The 17,473-nt window shown below is 42.2% G+C and overlaps 1 protein-coding gene across 2 annotated transcripts in view; it reads left to right on the top strand.

The window, feature by feature from the left end:
• The window catches only part of PLPPR5 (phospholipid phosphatase related 5), a 113,352-nt gene that overhangs the window by 52,075 nt on the left and 43,804 nt on the right, over positions 1-17,473 (top strand). For both annotated transcript variants that reach the window (XM_038745260.1, XM_038745261.1), the window contains exon 3: positions 119-369. In XM_038745260.1, coding sequence (XP_038601188.1) covers positions 119-369 — 251 coding nt within the window. The remainder of the gene's footprint in view (positions 1-118; positions 370-17,473) is intronic.

The following is a 17,473-nucleotide window of genomic DNA, read 5'->3' as shown; positions in this document are numbered from 1 at the left end:
GAGAGGGTTGGAGGAAAGATTCATCTGTTCAGAATGCTTATGTTGCTCAAGTGTTGCCATTTTGCTTTGTTTAGTTGAGTCCCCCAAATAAAGAATTCATTGCTTTGCTTTTCCCCAGGCATTTACACATTTGGACTGTTTGCTACTGATATCTTTGTAAATGCCGGACAAGTGGTAACAGGGAATCTGGCTCCACATTTCCTTGAACTCTGTAAGCCCAACTACACAGCGCTTGGATGCCAGCAGTTTACTCAGTTCGTCAGTGGTTCACAGGCCTGCACTGGCAACCCCGATCTCATCATGCGAGCCAGGAAAACATTTCCATCCAAAGAAGCAGCACTAAGTGTTTATGCAGCTATGTACCTGGCAGTAAGTAAATGCAATTGCTATAAAATGTCATTATAATGTGTGTTATCACTTCGGATTTGGTATCAGTCATCTAAATGTCATTCATATTGTTAGTCCAATCAATGCAGTATCTACCTCAGGTGAAAGGAATAGACTGTTGGCTTGGTTTGGTAGAGGGTTTGACATTTCTATTTTAGAATATGATTGTCCCATTGGATAAGATGTAATGGAAATAGGGATCTTTGAGCATTACTAATGAGCTTAATTGAACCAGAAAGACACATCATGTCCAGCTATGGGTCTTATTCTCTCTTGATAATCCTAGCGTTGAAACCAATCCTTTATATTTGTTTCCAGGGTCATTCCAATACTGCTTTTACACAAATTTACCTTCATACTTCAAGTTGCTAGGCAATTCTTTTAAACTCACAGATTTCAATTTCAATTTTTGTTTGGCTCTGTCATAGACCAAACTTTCTCTGAGTTAGGATTAAAAATATTCACACATTACTCATATTGGTATGTGTTCGCACAGTCTGCCCTAAAAGTGAAGCAGAAATGAGACATCTGTAAAAATGCAAATTGAATTCTGGTTTTCGTAAAATTGCTTCTTTCAATATTTGGTGTTGACCTGTATGCTCCTTGTGGTCAAGGGAATAAGTCTACCAACTCTGCTATGTGGTACTCCCCTAAGCACGTATTATAGTGTTCTGCATACACAGTAAGTGCTCAATAAATATGATTAATTGAGATGAAAATCAAGATCCAGCTTAGTGGGGAAATTTGAATAATTAAATTCACTACAAGATTAAAAAGGTCTGCACTGTGTAATATAGTGGTTGATTGACAACCAAGGTTAATGGAAGGTTTTTTCTTCACCAGTGGACTAAAATAGCAGTTTGGTGCCAATGGAGCTATAAAAAATTTCCTCCAGAAGGCCTTACTGTGTAACTTAGGGAAAATACTACATCCAACTACCATCCAAGTGATCAAGGCAGGGGGCTGGGGAACAATTTCATGCTACGAAGCCATAAGCCTGCACAATCAGTGGGGTAGCTTAGTAAAGCTGAGACTACCCTCTATTTCTGGAAGTTATGCCAATGCAAGCATGTTTTTAGGTTGTTTCCCATGTATTCCAGGCAAGTCTCACGCCAGGCAACTACCTTGTGAAATGAGCTGTTCGGACAAAGGCTTTGTTTTTGGAGCCAATGGCACTGGTCTCGTCTCCAAGGCAACCCCAGGAACCCAATATTATCTTGTCCCCTGACTGACAGGGAATAGTTCAGCATCCTCCATGTAGCAGCAGCTATCAGACAGGCATGAACAAGCAATATTAAAGTCATCTTGCCTTCTTTTCTCAAGCATAGCCTCGCATTTTCCAGAGCCGTGGAACTGAATTATGACAAAGCCTTCTTTTCTTCACTGGCTAGTGGTTCACACCAATGCTTTTAAGGAACTGGTGGAATCTGTGAACTTGTTTTTAACTTCATAACAGAGTAGCGTTGATGCACATTATGAGTGAAAAGTGTTTTTGAATGCAGTATTTACTCATATAATTGACTCCATTGCATACTTTCCCCTCCCCAATTTTGAAGATAGGAATATAGGATTATTTAATGTATCACTTATTTTTATTTGTAAGCACTGGTAGTAGTGTTATCAGGGGGAAGAAAAGGATGAGAACTGTGAGCCCGTTGTTGGGCAGGGACCGTCTCTTTATGTTGTCGATTTGTACTTCCCAAGCACTTAGTACAGTGCTCTGCACACGGTAAGCGCTCAATAAATGCGATTCAATGGATGAATGAATCAGAACCGGATAACTGGGCAGAGCCGGTTTGACCAGGAGAGAGTGTTTCTCCACTGAAACCTGAGAATTCCAGGGTAGGAAGAGAAGAAGGGGGATGGAGAAGGGGCAACTCATCAAGTGCCTATTAAATGCAGTGCTTGGGTGAGTGCAATACGAGTAAGAGATGGAGTCTCAAATGCTCTCTTGCTTTCCTCTTCCTTCTCCCCTCCTTTCCTCCTCCTTTTTCCTTCTCCTCTCATTTGTCCTGTTCCCCTTGTTGCTATACGTAATTCTTACATGACCCCACATACTAGCCCTACCCTGTTTTTGTGTTGCAAAAATGATGCAGAAAGTAAGGCAATTTTGCAAGTAATTATGGTCATTCATTTAGGAGACAAATCTGTAGAGAGATTCCTGAATTTCTCAATGTTGGTGAACAAAAATTAATTCTACTCAGCATTCATTATTATCTGTCCTCATTTTTTATAATTTTATGACTTCCTAGGTTGTGTGGCTATTTCAATTTTAAGTAAGTTTATGTATTTGAAATACATTTAATATCAAGGAGATAATAGCTAAACCCTATTCTCAGTAGTCAGGCAGGTTACAAAGGAGGCCTTCTGCAGAACTCTCTAAGAACCAAAACTTTTTTTTACTTCGTAGGAAAATTAAAGACACTTTTTAATTTCTATGTACGTAGGAATTGGGATTTGACTGAGTCCAACCTGGCTATAAAAAATAATTTCCCTGGAATAGAACTAGTTCCTGGAGTCCCTGATCTGATTTTCAGCATCTTGGCATTTGTGTTGCCCTCAAAGATGCTCAGTAGGCTGAGGCATTCATAATGAAGTCCGGGCCTGGGAGTGGTAAAAGCCTCCAAGGACCGTTCTCTGTTAATCAACCAATATGGTTTGCTGAGCCCCTACTCTGTGCACAATAATAAATAAGCCCTAGGGAAAGTACAATAGAATTAATAGGCATGATCCTTGCCCTCAGGGTGCTAACAGCATAGCATTGGGGACAGACACCAAAAAAAAAAAAAAATTACTGCTGGAACTCTCCGTAATGTTCTTAATTTCTATAGTCTGTCTTTGTTGGCTGCTATTGCTTACAGTCTTTCCTCTCTCTACGAGCTTATTCTCTCCACCTTGGATTGTGAGTCCCTTGAGGGAAACAGGGACTGGGCCTGAACTATTTAATTAATTTCATGAACACCATCACTATGGCATTCGGGTGGTGAGGGCTAAGCTGCTAATGATGGCATTATTGCTAGTTTTGGCATTATTGCTAGTTTCAGAGTCTCTCTCAAGCTGAGAGGATGAGCATTGAGTATCTAGTAATTAGATACGGGTTTTGGGGGGACAAGTAGTGAGTTTGGGAACAGCAGAGACTCCTGAACCCGGTTTTCTAAGGTGGACTGAAAGGAAGAACTCTTGTGCCTTTTGGAGAGATAGTCCTGAAACCCCTGAAGTCCTGGGTATCTCAGGACAGCCTGATTAACTTAGCCGTTAGAATTTATGTCAATATAATATCAAATTCAATAGCTAACTAGAATCAAAGTCACATTTTGGCAAAAAATATCTCCAGCGAACCACCATCCTCCAATCTTTTCCAAAACTTAAATTTCTATTATCCATTTTAGGCAGCTAGATATACACATACATATGACTTCTAAACTTGTATTTCTATATATGTGAGCTTTTAAAATTGTGTATTTATGTATGTATTTATAAATTGTGTATATGCATATGTGTGTGTATATATATATATATATAATTACAGTGGCACTTGTTAGGTGCTTACTGTGTGCCAGGCACTTTCTAGGTGCTGGGGTAGACACAAGCTAATCGGGTTGGATGCAGTCCCTATCCCACGTCGGGCTCACAGTCTCAATCCCCATTTTACAGATGAGGGAACTGAGACCCAGAGAATTGAAGTGACTTGACCAAGGTCACAGAGCAGATAAGTGGTGGAATCTGGATTAGAACTCATGACCTTTTGACTCCCAGGGCTGTGCTCTATCCACTACGCCATCCTGCTTCTCTCTATATAGATAGATACATATTCACAGTTTTTAAAGTTCTGTGGAGTATGCCTCGTCCCTTAGCAATCTTTTTCATGAGTGAAGCAGCGTGGCATAGTTGATACAGCACAGGCCAGGGAGTTAGAGGACCTGCCACTTGTTCTTATGTGACCTTGGGCAAGTCACTTAACTTCTCTGTGCCACACTTACCTCATCTATAAAATGGGGATTAAATCGTACTACTTCCTACTTAGATTGTATGCCTCATGTGGGACAGGGACTGTGTCTAACCTGATAAACTTGGATCTACCCCAGCACTTAGAATGGTGCTTAACACATAGTACGCACTTAATGAATACCGTAAAACTAATTAGTTGTTCAATGAGATGCAGTGCATTGGCACTTGTCCCAGCTACTGAGGAAGTTGTCCGGCTTCTAGAGCCATGAAAAATGAAGATGCAATTCATTGTTTCTATTATTATAAACATTACAAACATTTAGAACAGTGCTCTGCACACAGTAAGTGCCTACTAAATATGATTGAAAGAACCCAGTGGTAAACCTTCGAAGGTCTTCCAGCATGGACTGGAAACTCTGTTAAGTTCATTAAACAGGGTTTAAACACCATAGCTTCCATAACATTTCCTCAACATGTGGAACAGTGAGGCAGTTTCACCATCATCAGCCTCTTCAAAAAGATCAGGTTTCAGTTAGAGCCATCTCATTCCTCTCTATTGCATCCAGCAAGATCTTAACCAGAGAAGTCCTGTTCCATCTTCTAATGACTATCACTTGCCAGAATTTCCCCAAATCTCAATGTGGCTTCAGATCACAATGTAGCACAGTGGACATGATATTTTCTGCTTGTCACATAATTATAAGCACTTACTATGTGCCAAGCACTGGGGTAGATACAAGTAAGTCAGGTTGTACATATCCACTGTTCCACGTGTTGCTGCCAGTCTAACTAGGAATGAGAACAGGTATTGAATCCCTGTGAGCCCACTCTTCTAGACTGTGAGCCCACTGTTGGGTAGGGCCCGTCTCTATGTGATGCCAATTTGTACTTCCCAAGCGCTTAGTACAGTGCTTGCACACAGTAAGCGCTCAATAAATACAATTGAATGAATGAATGAATTTCACAGATGAGGAACCCGAGGCCCAGAGAAATTCAGGGACTTTCCCTAAGTCACACAGTAAGCGATTGACAGAACTGGATTAGAACCTAGGTCTTCTGATTCCCAGACCCAGACTCTTTTCACTAGGCCACATAGTTTCCCAAATGCAGACGTGCAGGGAAGTCTACCAGGATCTCTAGGCTGTTCTCAGTGACTTGACCCAAGCATTTAATTCTCTCAGCAGGTCTGGATCCTGAGAATGATTTAGCCAATTTGGCTGCCCTGAAGTTCATTAATACTCTGAGACTAAATCAGGTCAGCATGGAAGGCCGATCAGACCCTATAATACCCTGTCCGATTGATTCCCTGTCACCGATGGAATGAAGTAGGAATACACTGAGTTTATTCTATGCTGTCATGTTGGAAGGTGCAACAAGAGACTTGGAAACAGGTGTTACAATACACATTTATACCTCCAAGAAATTCTTCCAATTTAACAGATTGTTAGTTACCAGGTTACACCCTATCTACAGATGTGGGAAGCCTTCCCAAAGCCAGTGAACCCAGGAGAGTGGTCCTTCTTCTCACTCACTAAAGTGACATCTCTCAGGAATATGCACAGATAACAGCTGATATTCAGGGATCATGGTGCAGGTGTAAGAGTCGTATTGCAGGCCTTCTCAATAGTGAAGCAGCATGGCTAGCAGAAAGAGCATGGACTTGGGAGTCAGAGGACATGGGTTCTAATTCTGCTCCACCACTTGTCTAATGTGTGACCTTGAACAAGCCACATAACTTCTCTGTGCCTCAGTTACCTCATCTGTAAAATAGGGATTAAGACTGTGAGCCCCACGTGGGATAACCTGATTAGCTTGTATCTACCCTAGTACTTAGAACAGTGCTTGGCACATAGTAAGCGCTTAGTTATTATTATTATTATTATTATTATTATTATTATTATTATCATCTTTGTATTGACACAGCCAAAACTGAGTTTTAAGGCCTGGATCTAAGATTTATGCCAAATGGATTCATGGCTCGCCTAGAACTTTCTAATGAAAAATTCAACTAAGAAAGATGGAGCCCTGTTCTAGGTGGGGTGTGCCTCACAGAAACAAGTAATTTGGCACTCTAGAACAAGGCACAGAGCCATTTGTGGTAGCATGTTTATAAGGGAGCTGCATCTATGTAAGGCACAAACTACTTGAAGAGAATCTGCTGCCAAATTTAAAAATTGTTTATGGTATTTGTTAAACGCTGTGTGTCAAACACTGTTATAAGTACTGTGGTAGGTACAAGTTAATTAGGGCAGCTAAATTCCCTGTCCCATATGGGGCTCACAGTCTAAGTAAGAGGGAGAAATGATTCATACATTACACCTGGCTCTTAACGACATTCTCATGGTATGCCTTTGTTAGGTACTGATAGGGGCTTGGCTGCTTAATTAACAGCCCCATAGTTTGGCAGATACAGACATGTGAAGAAACTCTCTTTCATTGAGGTACTTGTATTATTAGGGTTCCTGAGGTAGTTGGATCAAGAACCAGGTTTGGTTGCTTCCAAAATAGTGATTTCTGTGTTCTGCTCACTCACTACTAATGCTAGGGAAGAAATTGTGAGTGCAAGCTCAATTTGCTTAGAGGTTGCGAGAAAACAGATTTTCTGACAAAATGGTTTTGTATGAATAGTTAAGTGATTTTGCTATTTATCCCCACATGACTCTTGTATCAGCATGCTGCAAACGTAACGTGTGCTGGACTGTGTTTTGATCTGAAACTACAATGTAATTCAGGTAGTGTCTGGTTAGAAGTATCTTTAGAACCAAAGTGAATGGTTAAAGCCCTTACTGGCACTGGAGAACTGAGAAAACAAAGAAGATTCATACCAAGTCAGCTCTCTAAACTTTCTTCTTGAAGATAGAGAATATGGTGATGGGGAAAGGGCCATTAAAGTCCTATGATAGTTATCAAGTGTCCTACAGGAGGAGGAATAGCCAGTGTAAAGGTTTAAGCATTAAATCCCTTCTTTGCCTGCACTTCAGGAACACCCTCAGATCCAGGAACTTGGCCACTTTACATGGATTTTAATGATAGGTGATTTTTGTAAAGCACAATCAACATCAGAATTCAGGAGTGGCCACCTGGGAGGCTCTTCCAATCTTGCTGCTTCTCTGAGCCTTGAGAAGCAGCCTGGCTTAGTGGAAAGAGCACAGGCCTGGGGGTCAGGAGCTCTGGATTCTATTTCCTGCTCCACCACTTGCCTGCTGCCTGACTTTGGGCTAGTCACTTCATTTCTCTGAACCGCAGATTCCACAACTGTAAAATGGGAATAAAATTCTTGCCCTCCCTCCCCCTTATACTGTGGGATGAACACTATGCGGAAAAGGAACTGTGTTTGAGCTGATTATATTTTGTCTACCTGAGGACCAAGCATATTACTTGGCACATAGTAATCCTTAAATACCATTATTAGTATTCTGATTATTGTTATTATTACTGTTATCATTATTGCTTTGCAGCTTTCAGTTTATTAGTCAATTGTATATTTTGAGCACTTGCTGTGTGCAAAGCACTGTACCAAGTGCTTCAGAGAGTACAATGTAGCAATAAACGGACACATTTCCTGCCCACAATGAGCTTGCAGTCTAGTAGGGTGGCAGACATTAATATAATAGAGTTCACTGCCATGGCAAAAGGATCCAGTGTGCCACTGCTCCTGCCCCTTTGGCAAATAGTCCACCCCAGTCCCACCCTTGGCCTCTGCCCCACCTGTCTCTCTAAATCGCCACCCCTACCACATAGACCACCCCTCCAGCCCTTTTTGGTGTTTTTGTTTGTTTATTAGAGAAGCAGCGTGGCTCAGTGGAAAGAGCATGGGCTTTGGAGTGAGAGGTCATGAGTTCAAATCCCTGCTCTGCCAATTGCCAGCTGTGAGACTTTGGGCAAGTCACTTAACTTATCTGGGCCTCAGTTACCTCATCTGTAAAATGGGGATTAAGACTGTGAGCCCCCCATGGGACAACCTGATCACCTTGTAACCTCCCCAGCGCTTAGAATAGTGCTTTGCACATAGTAAGCACTTAATAAATGCTATCATTATTATTATATTTATCAAGTGCTTACTCTGTGTCAGGCACTGTACTAAGTGCTGGAGTAGATACAAGGTTCGAATTGTCCCTGTCCCACATGGGACTCACCATCGATCCTCATTTTACAAATGAGGTAACTGAGGCATGAAGAAGTTTAGTGACTTGCCCAAGGTCACATAGGAGATAAGTGGCAGAGCTGGAATTAGTAATAATAATAATTATTATTATTATGGTATTTGTTAAGTGCTTACTATGTGCCAAGCAGTGTTCTAAGTGCTGGGGTAGAAGCAAGGTAATGAGGTTGTCCCACGTGGGGGTCAAAGTCTTAATCTCCATTTTACAGATGAGGTAACTGAGGCACAGAGAAGTTAAGTGGCTTGCCCAAAGTCACACAGCAGACTCCCAGGGCCATGCTCTATCCACTAGGTCCCACTACTTCACTAGTCCCTTCCCCGAGAACGTCTACTCTCCACTGTTCACTGCCACTTCCCTCCTCCCTCCATCCAGAGCACCTGCTCTGTGTTCCAATTAAAGGAAGTTTTATCGTTCTGCAACTCTGAACCACACCGGGGTTTTGGTTTGCAACTCTTCAGTTGGCGGCTTGGCTTCCCCTGTCATAGGTTTTATGCTTGGGATTATAGCAGTCCTACATAAGAGCATAGATCGGTGTTTCTGTAATGAGGAGGGTGTATTCCCGCAGAACCTTACGCTCACCAAAATGTATAGTATGAACACCTTGACCCACACCATAAACATGCACAAAGCTGTTTCTCTGACACTATATAGTGCTATATCCAGACAGATCCATGTTAGGGAAGACTGTTCCCTGACATTCATTCATTCATTCAATCGTATTTATTGAGCGCTTGCTGTGTGCAGAGCACTGTACTAAGCGCTTGGGAAGTACAAGTTTGCAACATATAGAGATGGTCCCTACCCAACAGCGGGCTCACAGTCTAGAAGGGGGAGAGAGACAACAAAACAAAACATATAAACCAAATAAAATAAACAGAATAAATATGTACAAGTAAAATAAATAGAGTAATAAATATGTACAAACATATATACATATATACAGGTGCTACGGGGAGGGGAAGGAGGTAAGGCAGGGGGAATGGGGGGGGGGGGAGGGGGAATGGAAGGAGGGGGCTCAGTCTGGGAAGGCCTCCTAATGCATACTGTAAATACTTCAGCAACTAGTTTACACATCTACTCTCCACCTTCTCCACTACCTAAGACTTTTCTTTTATCTGCTATCCAGACAGTAAGCTACCTGTGGGCAGTTGTGCCAACTCTGTGGTATTGTATTCTCCCAAGCACTTATTACAGTGCTCTGGACATAGTAAGCGCTCAGTTAATATCATTGTTTGATTATCTAAATATTGGTCTGACTGAGGCAGAAATCATTTCAGCTCAAAGTTGCCCGGCCAAAGCAATCATCTGAGTGTGTTTATCTGAAAATGGTGAGTCTGAAAGTAGTTATCATATCTTTATTGCTAGACCACCTTGAAAAAATTTATTTCAGTTGCTACTGTGCCAGATCTTCACTTCATTGTTGATTTGATTTTCAAAGGCCACTTCTCATCCTCTTTCTTCCTTTCCTCCTTCTGGTTCTTCCGGCTTTGTGACCTCTTGGTTTCACAAATGATTTTTATCCCATTGGCACTTTTTTCGCATGATATGTTTTCTCTTCACTAGTCAGCTTCATGTTGCATTCTTTCTGAGTTAGCCTCCTGCCTGATCGGTTGTCTGATGACTCCCTTTCATTCCCTTCATGGCTCTGTTCAGTTCACCAGCTTACTATATGACATGCATATCCTCTGCTAGAATGTGATAATTCTAGTCTTAAAAATTTAGGGCTGAGTGCATCAGTAATCACAAAACTGATGAACTGAATACCCTAAAATTCAAACGTTTCATGTGCTTATTGGTCTATTTCTATGTGTATAATGCATTCATTCAGTCAGTCGTATTTATTGAGCGCTTACTGTGTGCAGAGCACTGTACTAAGCGCTTGGGAAGTACAAGTTGGCAACATATAGAGACGGTCCCTACCCAACAGTGGGCTCACAGTCTAGAAGGGGGAGACAGAGAACAAAACAAAACATATTAACATAATAAAATAAATAGAATAAATATGTACAAGTAAAATAAATAAATAGAGTAATAAATACATACAAACATATATACATATATACAGGTGCTGTGGGGAAGGGAAGGAGGTAAGGCGGAGGGGATGGAGAGGGCTCAATATATACATAACCAGTATAGTATATATATATATATACTGGCATATATGTAGTACATTCTTGCTTTTAGAGATATATATATATAAAATATTTGCATGTTGGTGACATAATAAAAGGTATTACAATGTATATAATCAATACATCAAAGCATGTTACACTGAATTACACCAAGGGACAGCTCTAAGTCCCTATATCAATAAAGGCAGAGCTAATCTATGGTAGGATGTGAAGCCAATTATCCCACTCTGTTTCATAATTTAAACTGGGAAACTATTCTTTTTCCAAAATAATAGATTGAACGTATTTTTATATTGTGTTTTTCCAAATAATTGCAAAGCTAAGTATTTCCTGGCATTTTTGAGCCAGCACTATTCATGTTATGGACATTTATCACCAGGTCCCAATTCATCTAAGAGAAGCAGAATGGCTCAGTGGAAAGAGCACGGGCTTGGGAGTCAGAGGTCATGGGTTCAAATCCTGACTCCGCCACTTGTCAGCTGTGTGACTTTGGGCAAGTCTTCTCTGTGCCTCAGTTACCTCATCTGTAAAATGGGGATTAAGACTTCCCCACATGGGAAAACCTGATCACCTTGTGTCCTCCCCAGCGCTTAGAACAGTGCTTTGCACATAATAAGCGCTTAACAAATGTTATCATTATTATTATTATTTCCTCTGGCCTTAGCGGGAGTTACATGTGAAAGTTAAAGACCAGGGCACAAAGTCCAGGAGGTTTATAAAGAAAAAGATTGGCTGGAAATGTCCTTTAGTATGACGTCCTTAAACTTTTAGTATTGTTTCAGAACTGAAATCAGACTGTCTGAATATAATTGCCATTGATGGACACTACCATTTTGTTAACAGTAGATTTTTTTATGTCTATCTCTTTTGCTTTCTCCATCTTGCTCACATTTTTTTAGTGTGGGTGGGCTGCTATGGCAACTTTGAATTTTATTCCTGATTTCCTGATGCAAGCTTAGTTTTTGCAGGCATTCTTGCTTTTAGATTTAAGCCCAAATACAAATATATGTTTCTTGCAGCTTTTCTAGATACACCTTGGGAAATCTTTATTACATAATACTGCAATGTTTCAGAATCCCTCCTAGCATTTTGATTTGTAGATAAATAAGAATCTGTACTCAGCCGAAGTAGGTTTATAGCCTTATTTAAATGGAGATATATTTTTAAATAAGAGTGTAGGAGTTATGAAAGCATGTAAGTACATAAATAAAAAAATAAGTAGCTCAGAAACATATGAAGTAAGATTTGATGAGTTTTTTATGCTACTCATAATTTAATAAGCAAAGTCACAGATTCTCTTAGTCACTGATTTTACTTTCGTTAAAGATTCCAAAGTGATGGAGAGGAATTAAATCACAGTCAGTCTCTATGGAAGTCTGATGGATAAAAATATGCTCTATCCGTTAGAAAACTCAGCCTTTGTTTTCTCCAGATTTAACCTCTGGTGAATTGTTTTTGACTCTCAATTGTGTGATTTAGAGATAAATATATTGAAACTTCATCAAGCGTTTTCTAATTGAAAGTTGTAGTCTTTGAAATACGTGGGGAGTCAGGAAACAAGAGATTTGTGTTTGTGATATTGAGAGCCACAAGCAGATGGGAGAGGCTTTAAGTAAGACATGAAGGATGCCACTCAGCCCCTTTTCTTCCCTAAAAGTCACACCCCACTTTCCCTAGTTTTTCTTTCCCTTTCTCTTTTTTCTCCTCCACTTTTACTTTCTTCTTTCACTGCACACATTCACAATTCAAACTCCAAGTCAGTCTTCTCTTGCATCAATTGGCATCAACTTCCACCCACCTCTTGCTGCTGCCGTGATGTAGAGCTGCTCAAATGACCCATTTTCTCCTCTCAGTATTCATAGTGTAGGTCATTTCTTCCACTTTCTGAACTCTAAACATGGAAAAATCGGGGATTATCAGTCTGACATTTTAGAAAATGACAGGAATTGGAGAGCGTGGTCACAGGTCCAGAGTGCCGGGGGAGAGGGAAGAGAAAAGCCCTGACTGAGGGTTAAGGACGTCTGCTTGGTAGAATGTTTGAAAACCCTCTTGGGTAAAAAGTTTCTTCAGAGTTGCTAGACTTTGAGTTTCTTGATATGTCGAGGTTCACCATAACAGAAAAAAAAAAGCAAAGAACAAACTTAAAAATGTACTTTGAAGTAGAATTGAGAAGCAGGATTAAACTGAGAGTCAGAGGATCATAGTTCCAGCCCTGGTCCTGCCCCATGCCTGCAGTGTGACTTTGGGCAAATATGTGCCCCAGTTCACTCATCAGTAAAATAGGGATAAAATACCTGTGTTCACTCCAACTTAGGCCATGAGCCCCATGTGGGAAAGGGATTGTGTCCCACCTGATTATCTGATATCTAGCTCAGTGCTTAGTGGCGTATTTGGCATACAGTTTAAGAATTTAGCAAGCGCCACAATTATTGACCTTGTCATTATTAATAATTGTGGTGTTTGTTAAGCATGTGCCAGGCACTGTACTAAGTGCTGGGGTTGATACAAGCAAATTGGTGTGGACACAGTCCCTTTTCCACAAAGGGCTCGCAGACTTAATCCCCATTTTACAGGTGAAGGAACTGAGGCACAGAGAAGTGAAATGATTTGCCCATAGTCACACAGCAGACAAGTGGCAGAGCCGAAATTAGAACCCAGGTCCTTCTGACTCTCAGACCCATGCTTTATCCACTAGGTCATGCTGCTTCTCTGATAATAGTAATAATTACTACTCTAATTATTAATAAATTCCATGAACTTCCAAATAGAGGAAGCTTGAAACTAGGGCTTAGATGTATTCGCCTATTAGATGGATGAGGGGCTAACTGCTCAAATTTTTGAAGGTTTGCTTGTTCACCTTTAGCTCCATAAAGAACTAAAAAAGTACATCTCCCTGTCTTGTTTCATCGTGAGCAGTAAGGTGTGAAACACCCAAAGGACTGAACTTGGTTTACCAGGACCAAATTGACTTTGATTTAATTTTAAATCTTATGGCTCTCTGTGCCCTGCAGAAAACTTGTAATGTTAATTAATTTTAATTTCGTTTTAAATAACTTTGTCACCTTTGCAGTCCTCGCTATATGCAGTAGCAAGCCATGAGATTGAATCATATCGCTGATTGAAGCTAATGTCATATATTACAAGGGTGGAATGGAAAATTGGTTCATGAAGTAATCTCAAAAATAGAATGGAAGAAAATGGCATCTTTAGAGCTCATAGAGAAACAGCATGGCTTAGAGGATTGGGCATGGGCATGGGAGTCAGAAGGACCTGAGTTCTAATCCTGGCCCCATCATTTGTCTGCTAGGTGTCCTTGGGCAAGTCGCTTAACTTCTCTGTGCCTGTTACCTCATCTGTAAAATAGGAATTAAGACTGTGATCCCCATGTTGGACATGGACTGTGTCCAATCTGCTTAGTTTGTATCTACCCCAGCTCTTAATACAGTGCCTAGCACTTAGTAAGCACTTAACAAATACCATTAAAAAAAGGAGCATTGTGTATGTAAGGTATTTGTCCTCAGGGTTTCTCTACCTGGCTTATGTTTGTTATCAAGCAAGTGGTTCCTAAATCTTCACTTCATTTTTAAAAAGGAAGGCTCATTTTAAGGAAAAATGGGAAAACAAAATGATTGTACACTAAATAGCCCTGTTGATCCTTGTTGCTGTTGAAGTGTAAGGTACCTGTCTGTTTATTGTTATATTGTACTCTCCCAGGTGCTAAGTATAGTGCTCAGCACACAGTAAGTGCTCCGTTAATACGATCAGCTGCCTGAATGACTGACTGAAAGGTGATAGACAGGAAACACACACAAATGAAAGTTGGTGGATTATGGTATTTAATAAGTGCTTACCCTATGCTGTGACCATGGCCAAGCCCTGGAAAGATACAATAAGTAGCTCAGACGCAGTCCCTGGCCCATATGAGGTTCAGAGTGAAAGTAGGGGAGGACAGACATGTTGGGAAACAGAGAAAATTGTAAAGGATGCAGTGTCGATCAGTCAATCATATTTATTGAGTGCCTATTGTGTGCACAGCACTGTACTAAGCACTTGGGAGAGTACACTATAGCAATAAACAGACACATTCCCTGCCCACAATTAGCTTACGTTTATTCATTCATTCATTCAATCATCTTTATTGAGCGCTTACTGTGTGCAGAGCACTGTACTAAGCGCTTGGGAAGTGCAAATCGGCAACATATAGAGACGGTCCCTAACCAACAATGGGCTCACAGTCTAGAAGAGGGAGACAGACAACAAAACAAGTAGACAGGTGAGTTACAGTTTAGAGGGTTGTGGAACTTAAGAATATTACATGGGAAAAGAGTTCCTAAAGAGGGAATCCTCAGGTGTCTGGGTCACAGCTCTTATTGTTATTTGTTATTATTGTTATTATATTATTTATAATAGTTAATTGCATTGTTTTTTAAGCCCTTACTCTGTGCCAAGAAAATCAGGTCACACACAGTCTCTGTCCTACCATGGACCTCACACTCTAAGTAGGAGGGAATACAGGCATAGATCACCATTTTACAGATGAGGAAACTGTGGCACGGAACAGTTAAGCATCTTGCCTAACTTGCAACTTGCAACTCCCCCACATGGGAAAATGGCACAGGGAGATTTGAACTTAGGTCCTCTGTTGCCCAGGCCTGTGTCTTTTCCAAAAGGTTATGCTATGAAAGTCTCTGTAGAAGTAGTAGTAGGAAGAACGGTATTCATTGAACAGTTAAGAGGATTTCTCTGACTAAGCCCTCATTTCCTCTTCTCCCACGCCCCTCTGCATCACCCTGATTTACTCCCTTTATTCACCCTGCCCCTCAGCACTTTTGTATATATCTGTAATCCAGTCCAATTGTAGTCTCCAATCTGGCTTCCATCCCCCACACTCCCATGAAACTTCCCTCTCAAAGGTCACCAGTGACATCCTTCTTGCCAAATCCAATGGCTCCTACTCTATTCTAATCCTCCTCGACCTCTCAGCTGCCTTTGACACTGTGGATCACCCCCTTCTCCTCAACACACTATCGAGCCTTTGCTTCACAGATTCTGTCCTCTCCTGGTTCTCCTCTTATCTCTCCAGTCGTTCATTCTCAGTCTCTTTTGCAGGCTCCTCCTCCCCCTCCCATCCCCTTACTGTAGGGGTTCCTCAAGGTTCAGTTCTTGGTCCCCTTCTGTTCTTGATCTACACTCACTCCCTTGGTGACCTCATTCGCTCCCACGGCTTCAACTATCATCTCTACGCTGATGACACCCAAATCTACATCTCTGCCCCTGCTCTCTCCCCCTCCCTCCAGGCTCGCATCTCCTCCTGCCTTCAGGACATCTCCATCTGGATGTCTGCCTGCCACCTAAAACTCAACATGTCCAAGACTGAACTCCTTGTCTTCCCTCCCAAACCCTGCCCTCTCCCTGACTTTCCCATCACTGTTGACGGCACTACCATCCTTCCCGTCTCACAAGCCCACAACCTTGGTGTCATCCTTGACTCCGCTCTCTCGTTCACCCCTCACATCCAAGCCATCACCAAAACCTGCCGGTTTCACCTCCGCAACATTGCCAAGATCCGCCCTTTCCTCTCCATCCAAACCGCTACCCTGCTCGTTCAAGCTCTCATCGTATCCCGTCTGGATTACTGTATCAGCCTCCTCTCCGATCTCCCATCCTCCTGTCTCTCCCCACTTCAATCCATACTTCACGCCACTGCCCGGATCATCTTTGTGCAGAAACGCTCTGGGCATGTTACTTCCCTCCTCAAAAATCTCCAGTGGCTACCAATCAATCTGCGCATCAGGCAGAAACTCCTCACCCTCGGCTTCAAGGCTGTCCATCACCTCGCCCCCTCCTACCTCCCCTCCCTTCTCTCCTTCTACATCCCAGCCCGCACCCTCCGCTCCTCTGCCGCTAATCTCCTCACCGTGCCTCGTTCTCGCCTGTCCCGCTGTCGACCCCTGGCTTACGTCATCCCTCTGGCCTGGAATGCCCTCCCTCCCCACATCCGCCAAGCTAGCTCTCTTCCTCCCTTCAAGGCCCAACTGAGAGCTCACCTCCTCCAGGAGGCCTTCCCAGACTGAGCCCCCTCCTTCCTCTCCCCCTCCTCCCCGTCTCCATCCCCCCGCCTTACCTCCTTCCCTTCCCCACAGCACCTGTACATACGTATATATGTTTGTACGTATTTATTACTCTATTTATTAATTTTACTTGTACATATTCTATTTATTTTATTTTGTTAATAAGTTTTGTTTTGTTCTCTGTCTCCCCCTTTTAGACTGTGAGCCCACTGTTGGGTAGGGACCGTCTCTGTATGTTGCCAACTTGTACTTCCCAAGCACTTAGTACAGTGCTCTGCACACAGTAAGCAGTCAATAAATACGATTGAATGAATGAATGAACCTTGGTGTCATCCTCGACTCCGCTCTCTCGTTCACCCCACACATCCAATCCGTCACCGAAACCTGCCAGTCTCACCTCCGCAATATCGCCAAGATCCACCCTTTCCTCTCCATCCAAACCGCTACCTTGCTAGTTCAATCTCTCATCCTATTCCGACTGGATTACTACATCAGCTTCCTCTCTGATCCCCCCATCCTCCTGTCTCTCCCCACTTCAGTCTGTACTTCACTCTGCTGCCCGGATTATCTTTGTGCAGAAACGCTCTGGGCACGTTACTCCCCTCCTCAAAAATCTCCAGTGGCTGCCTGTCAACCTACGAATCAGGCAAAAACTCCTCAGTCTTGGCTTCAGTGCTCTCCGTCACCTCACCCACTCCTACCTCAGCTCCCTCCTCTCTTTCTGCAGCCCAGCCCGCACCCTCCGTTCCTCTGCCGCTAACCTCCTTACTGT

Source organism: Tachyglossus aculeatus, chromosome 4 (genome assembly GCF_015852505.1).
Source record: "Tachyglossus aculeatus isolate mTacAcu1 chromosome 4, mTacAcu1.pri, whole genome shotgun sequence".
NCBI classification, from domain to species: domain Eukaryota; kingdom Metazoa; phylum Chordata; class Mammalia; order Monotremata; family Tachyglossidae; genus Tachyglossus; species Tachyglossus aculeatus.
The sequence above is the reverse complement of the archived record's forward strand: the minus strand, read 5'-3'. Positions and strand labels throughout refer to the sequence as shown.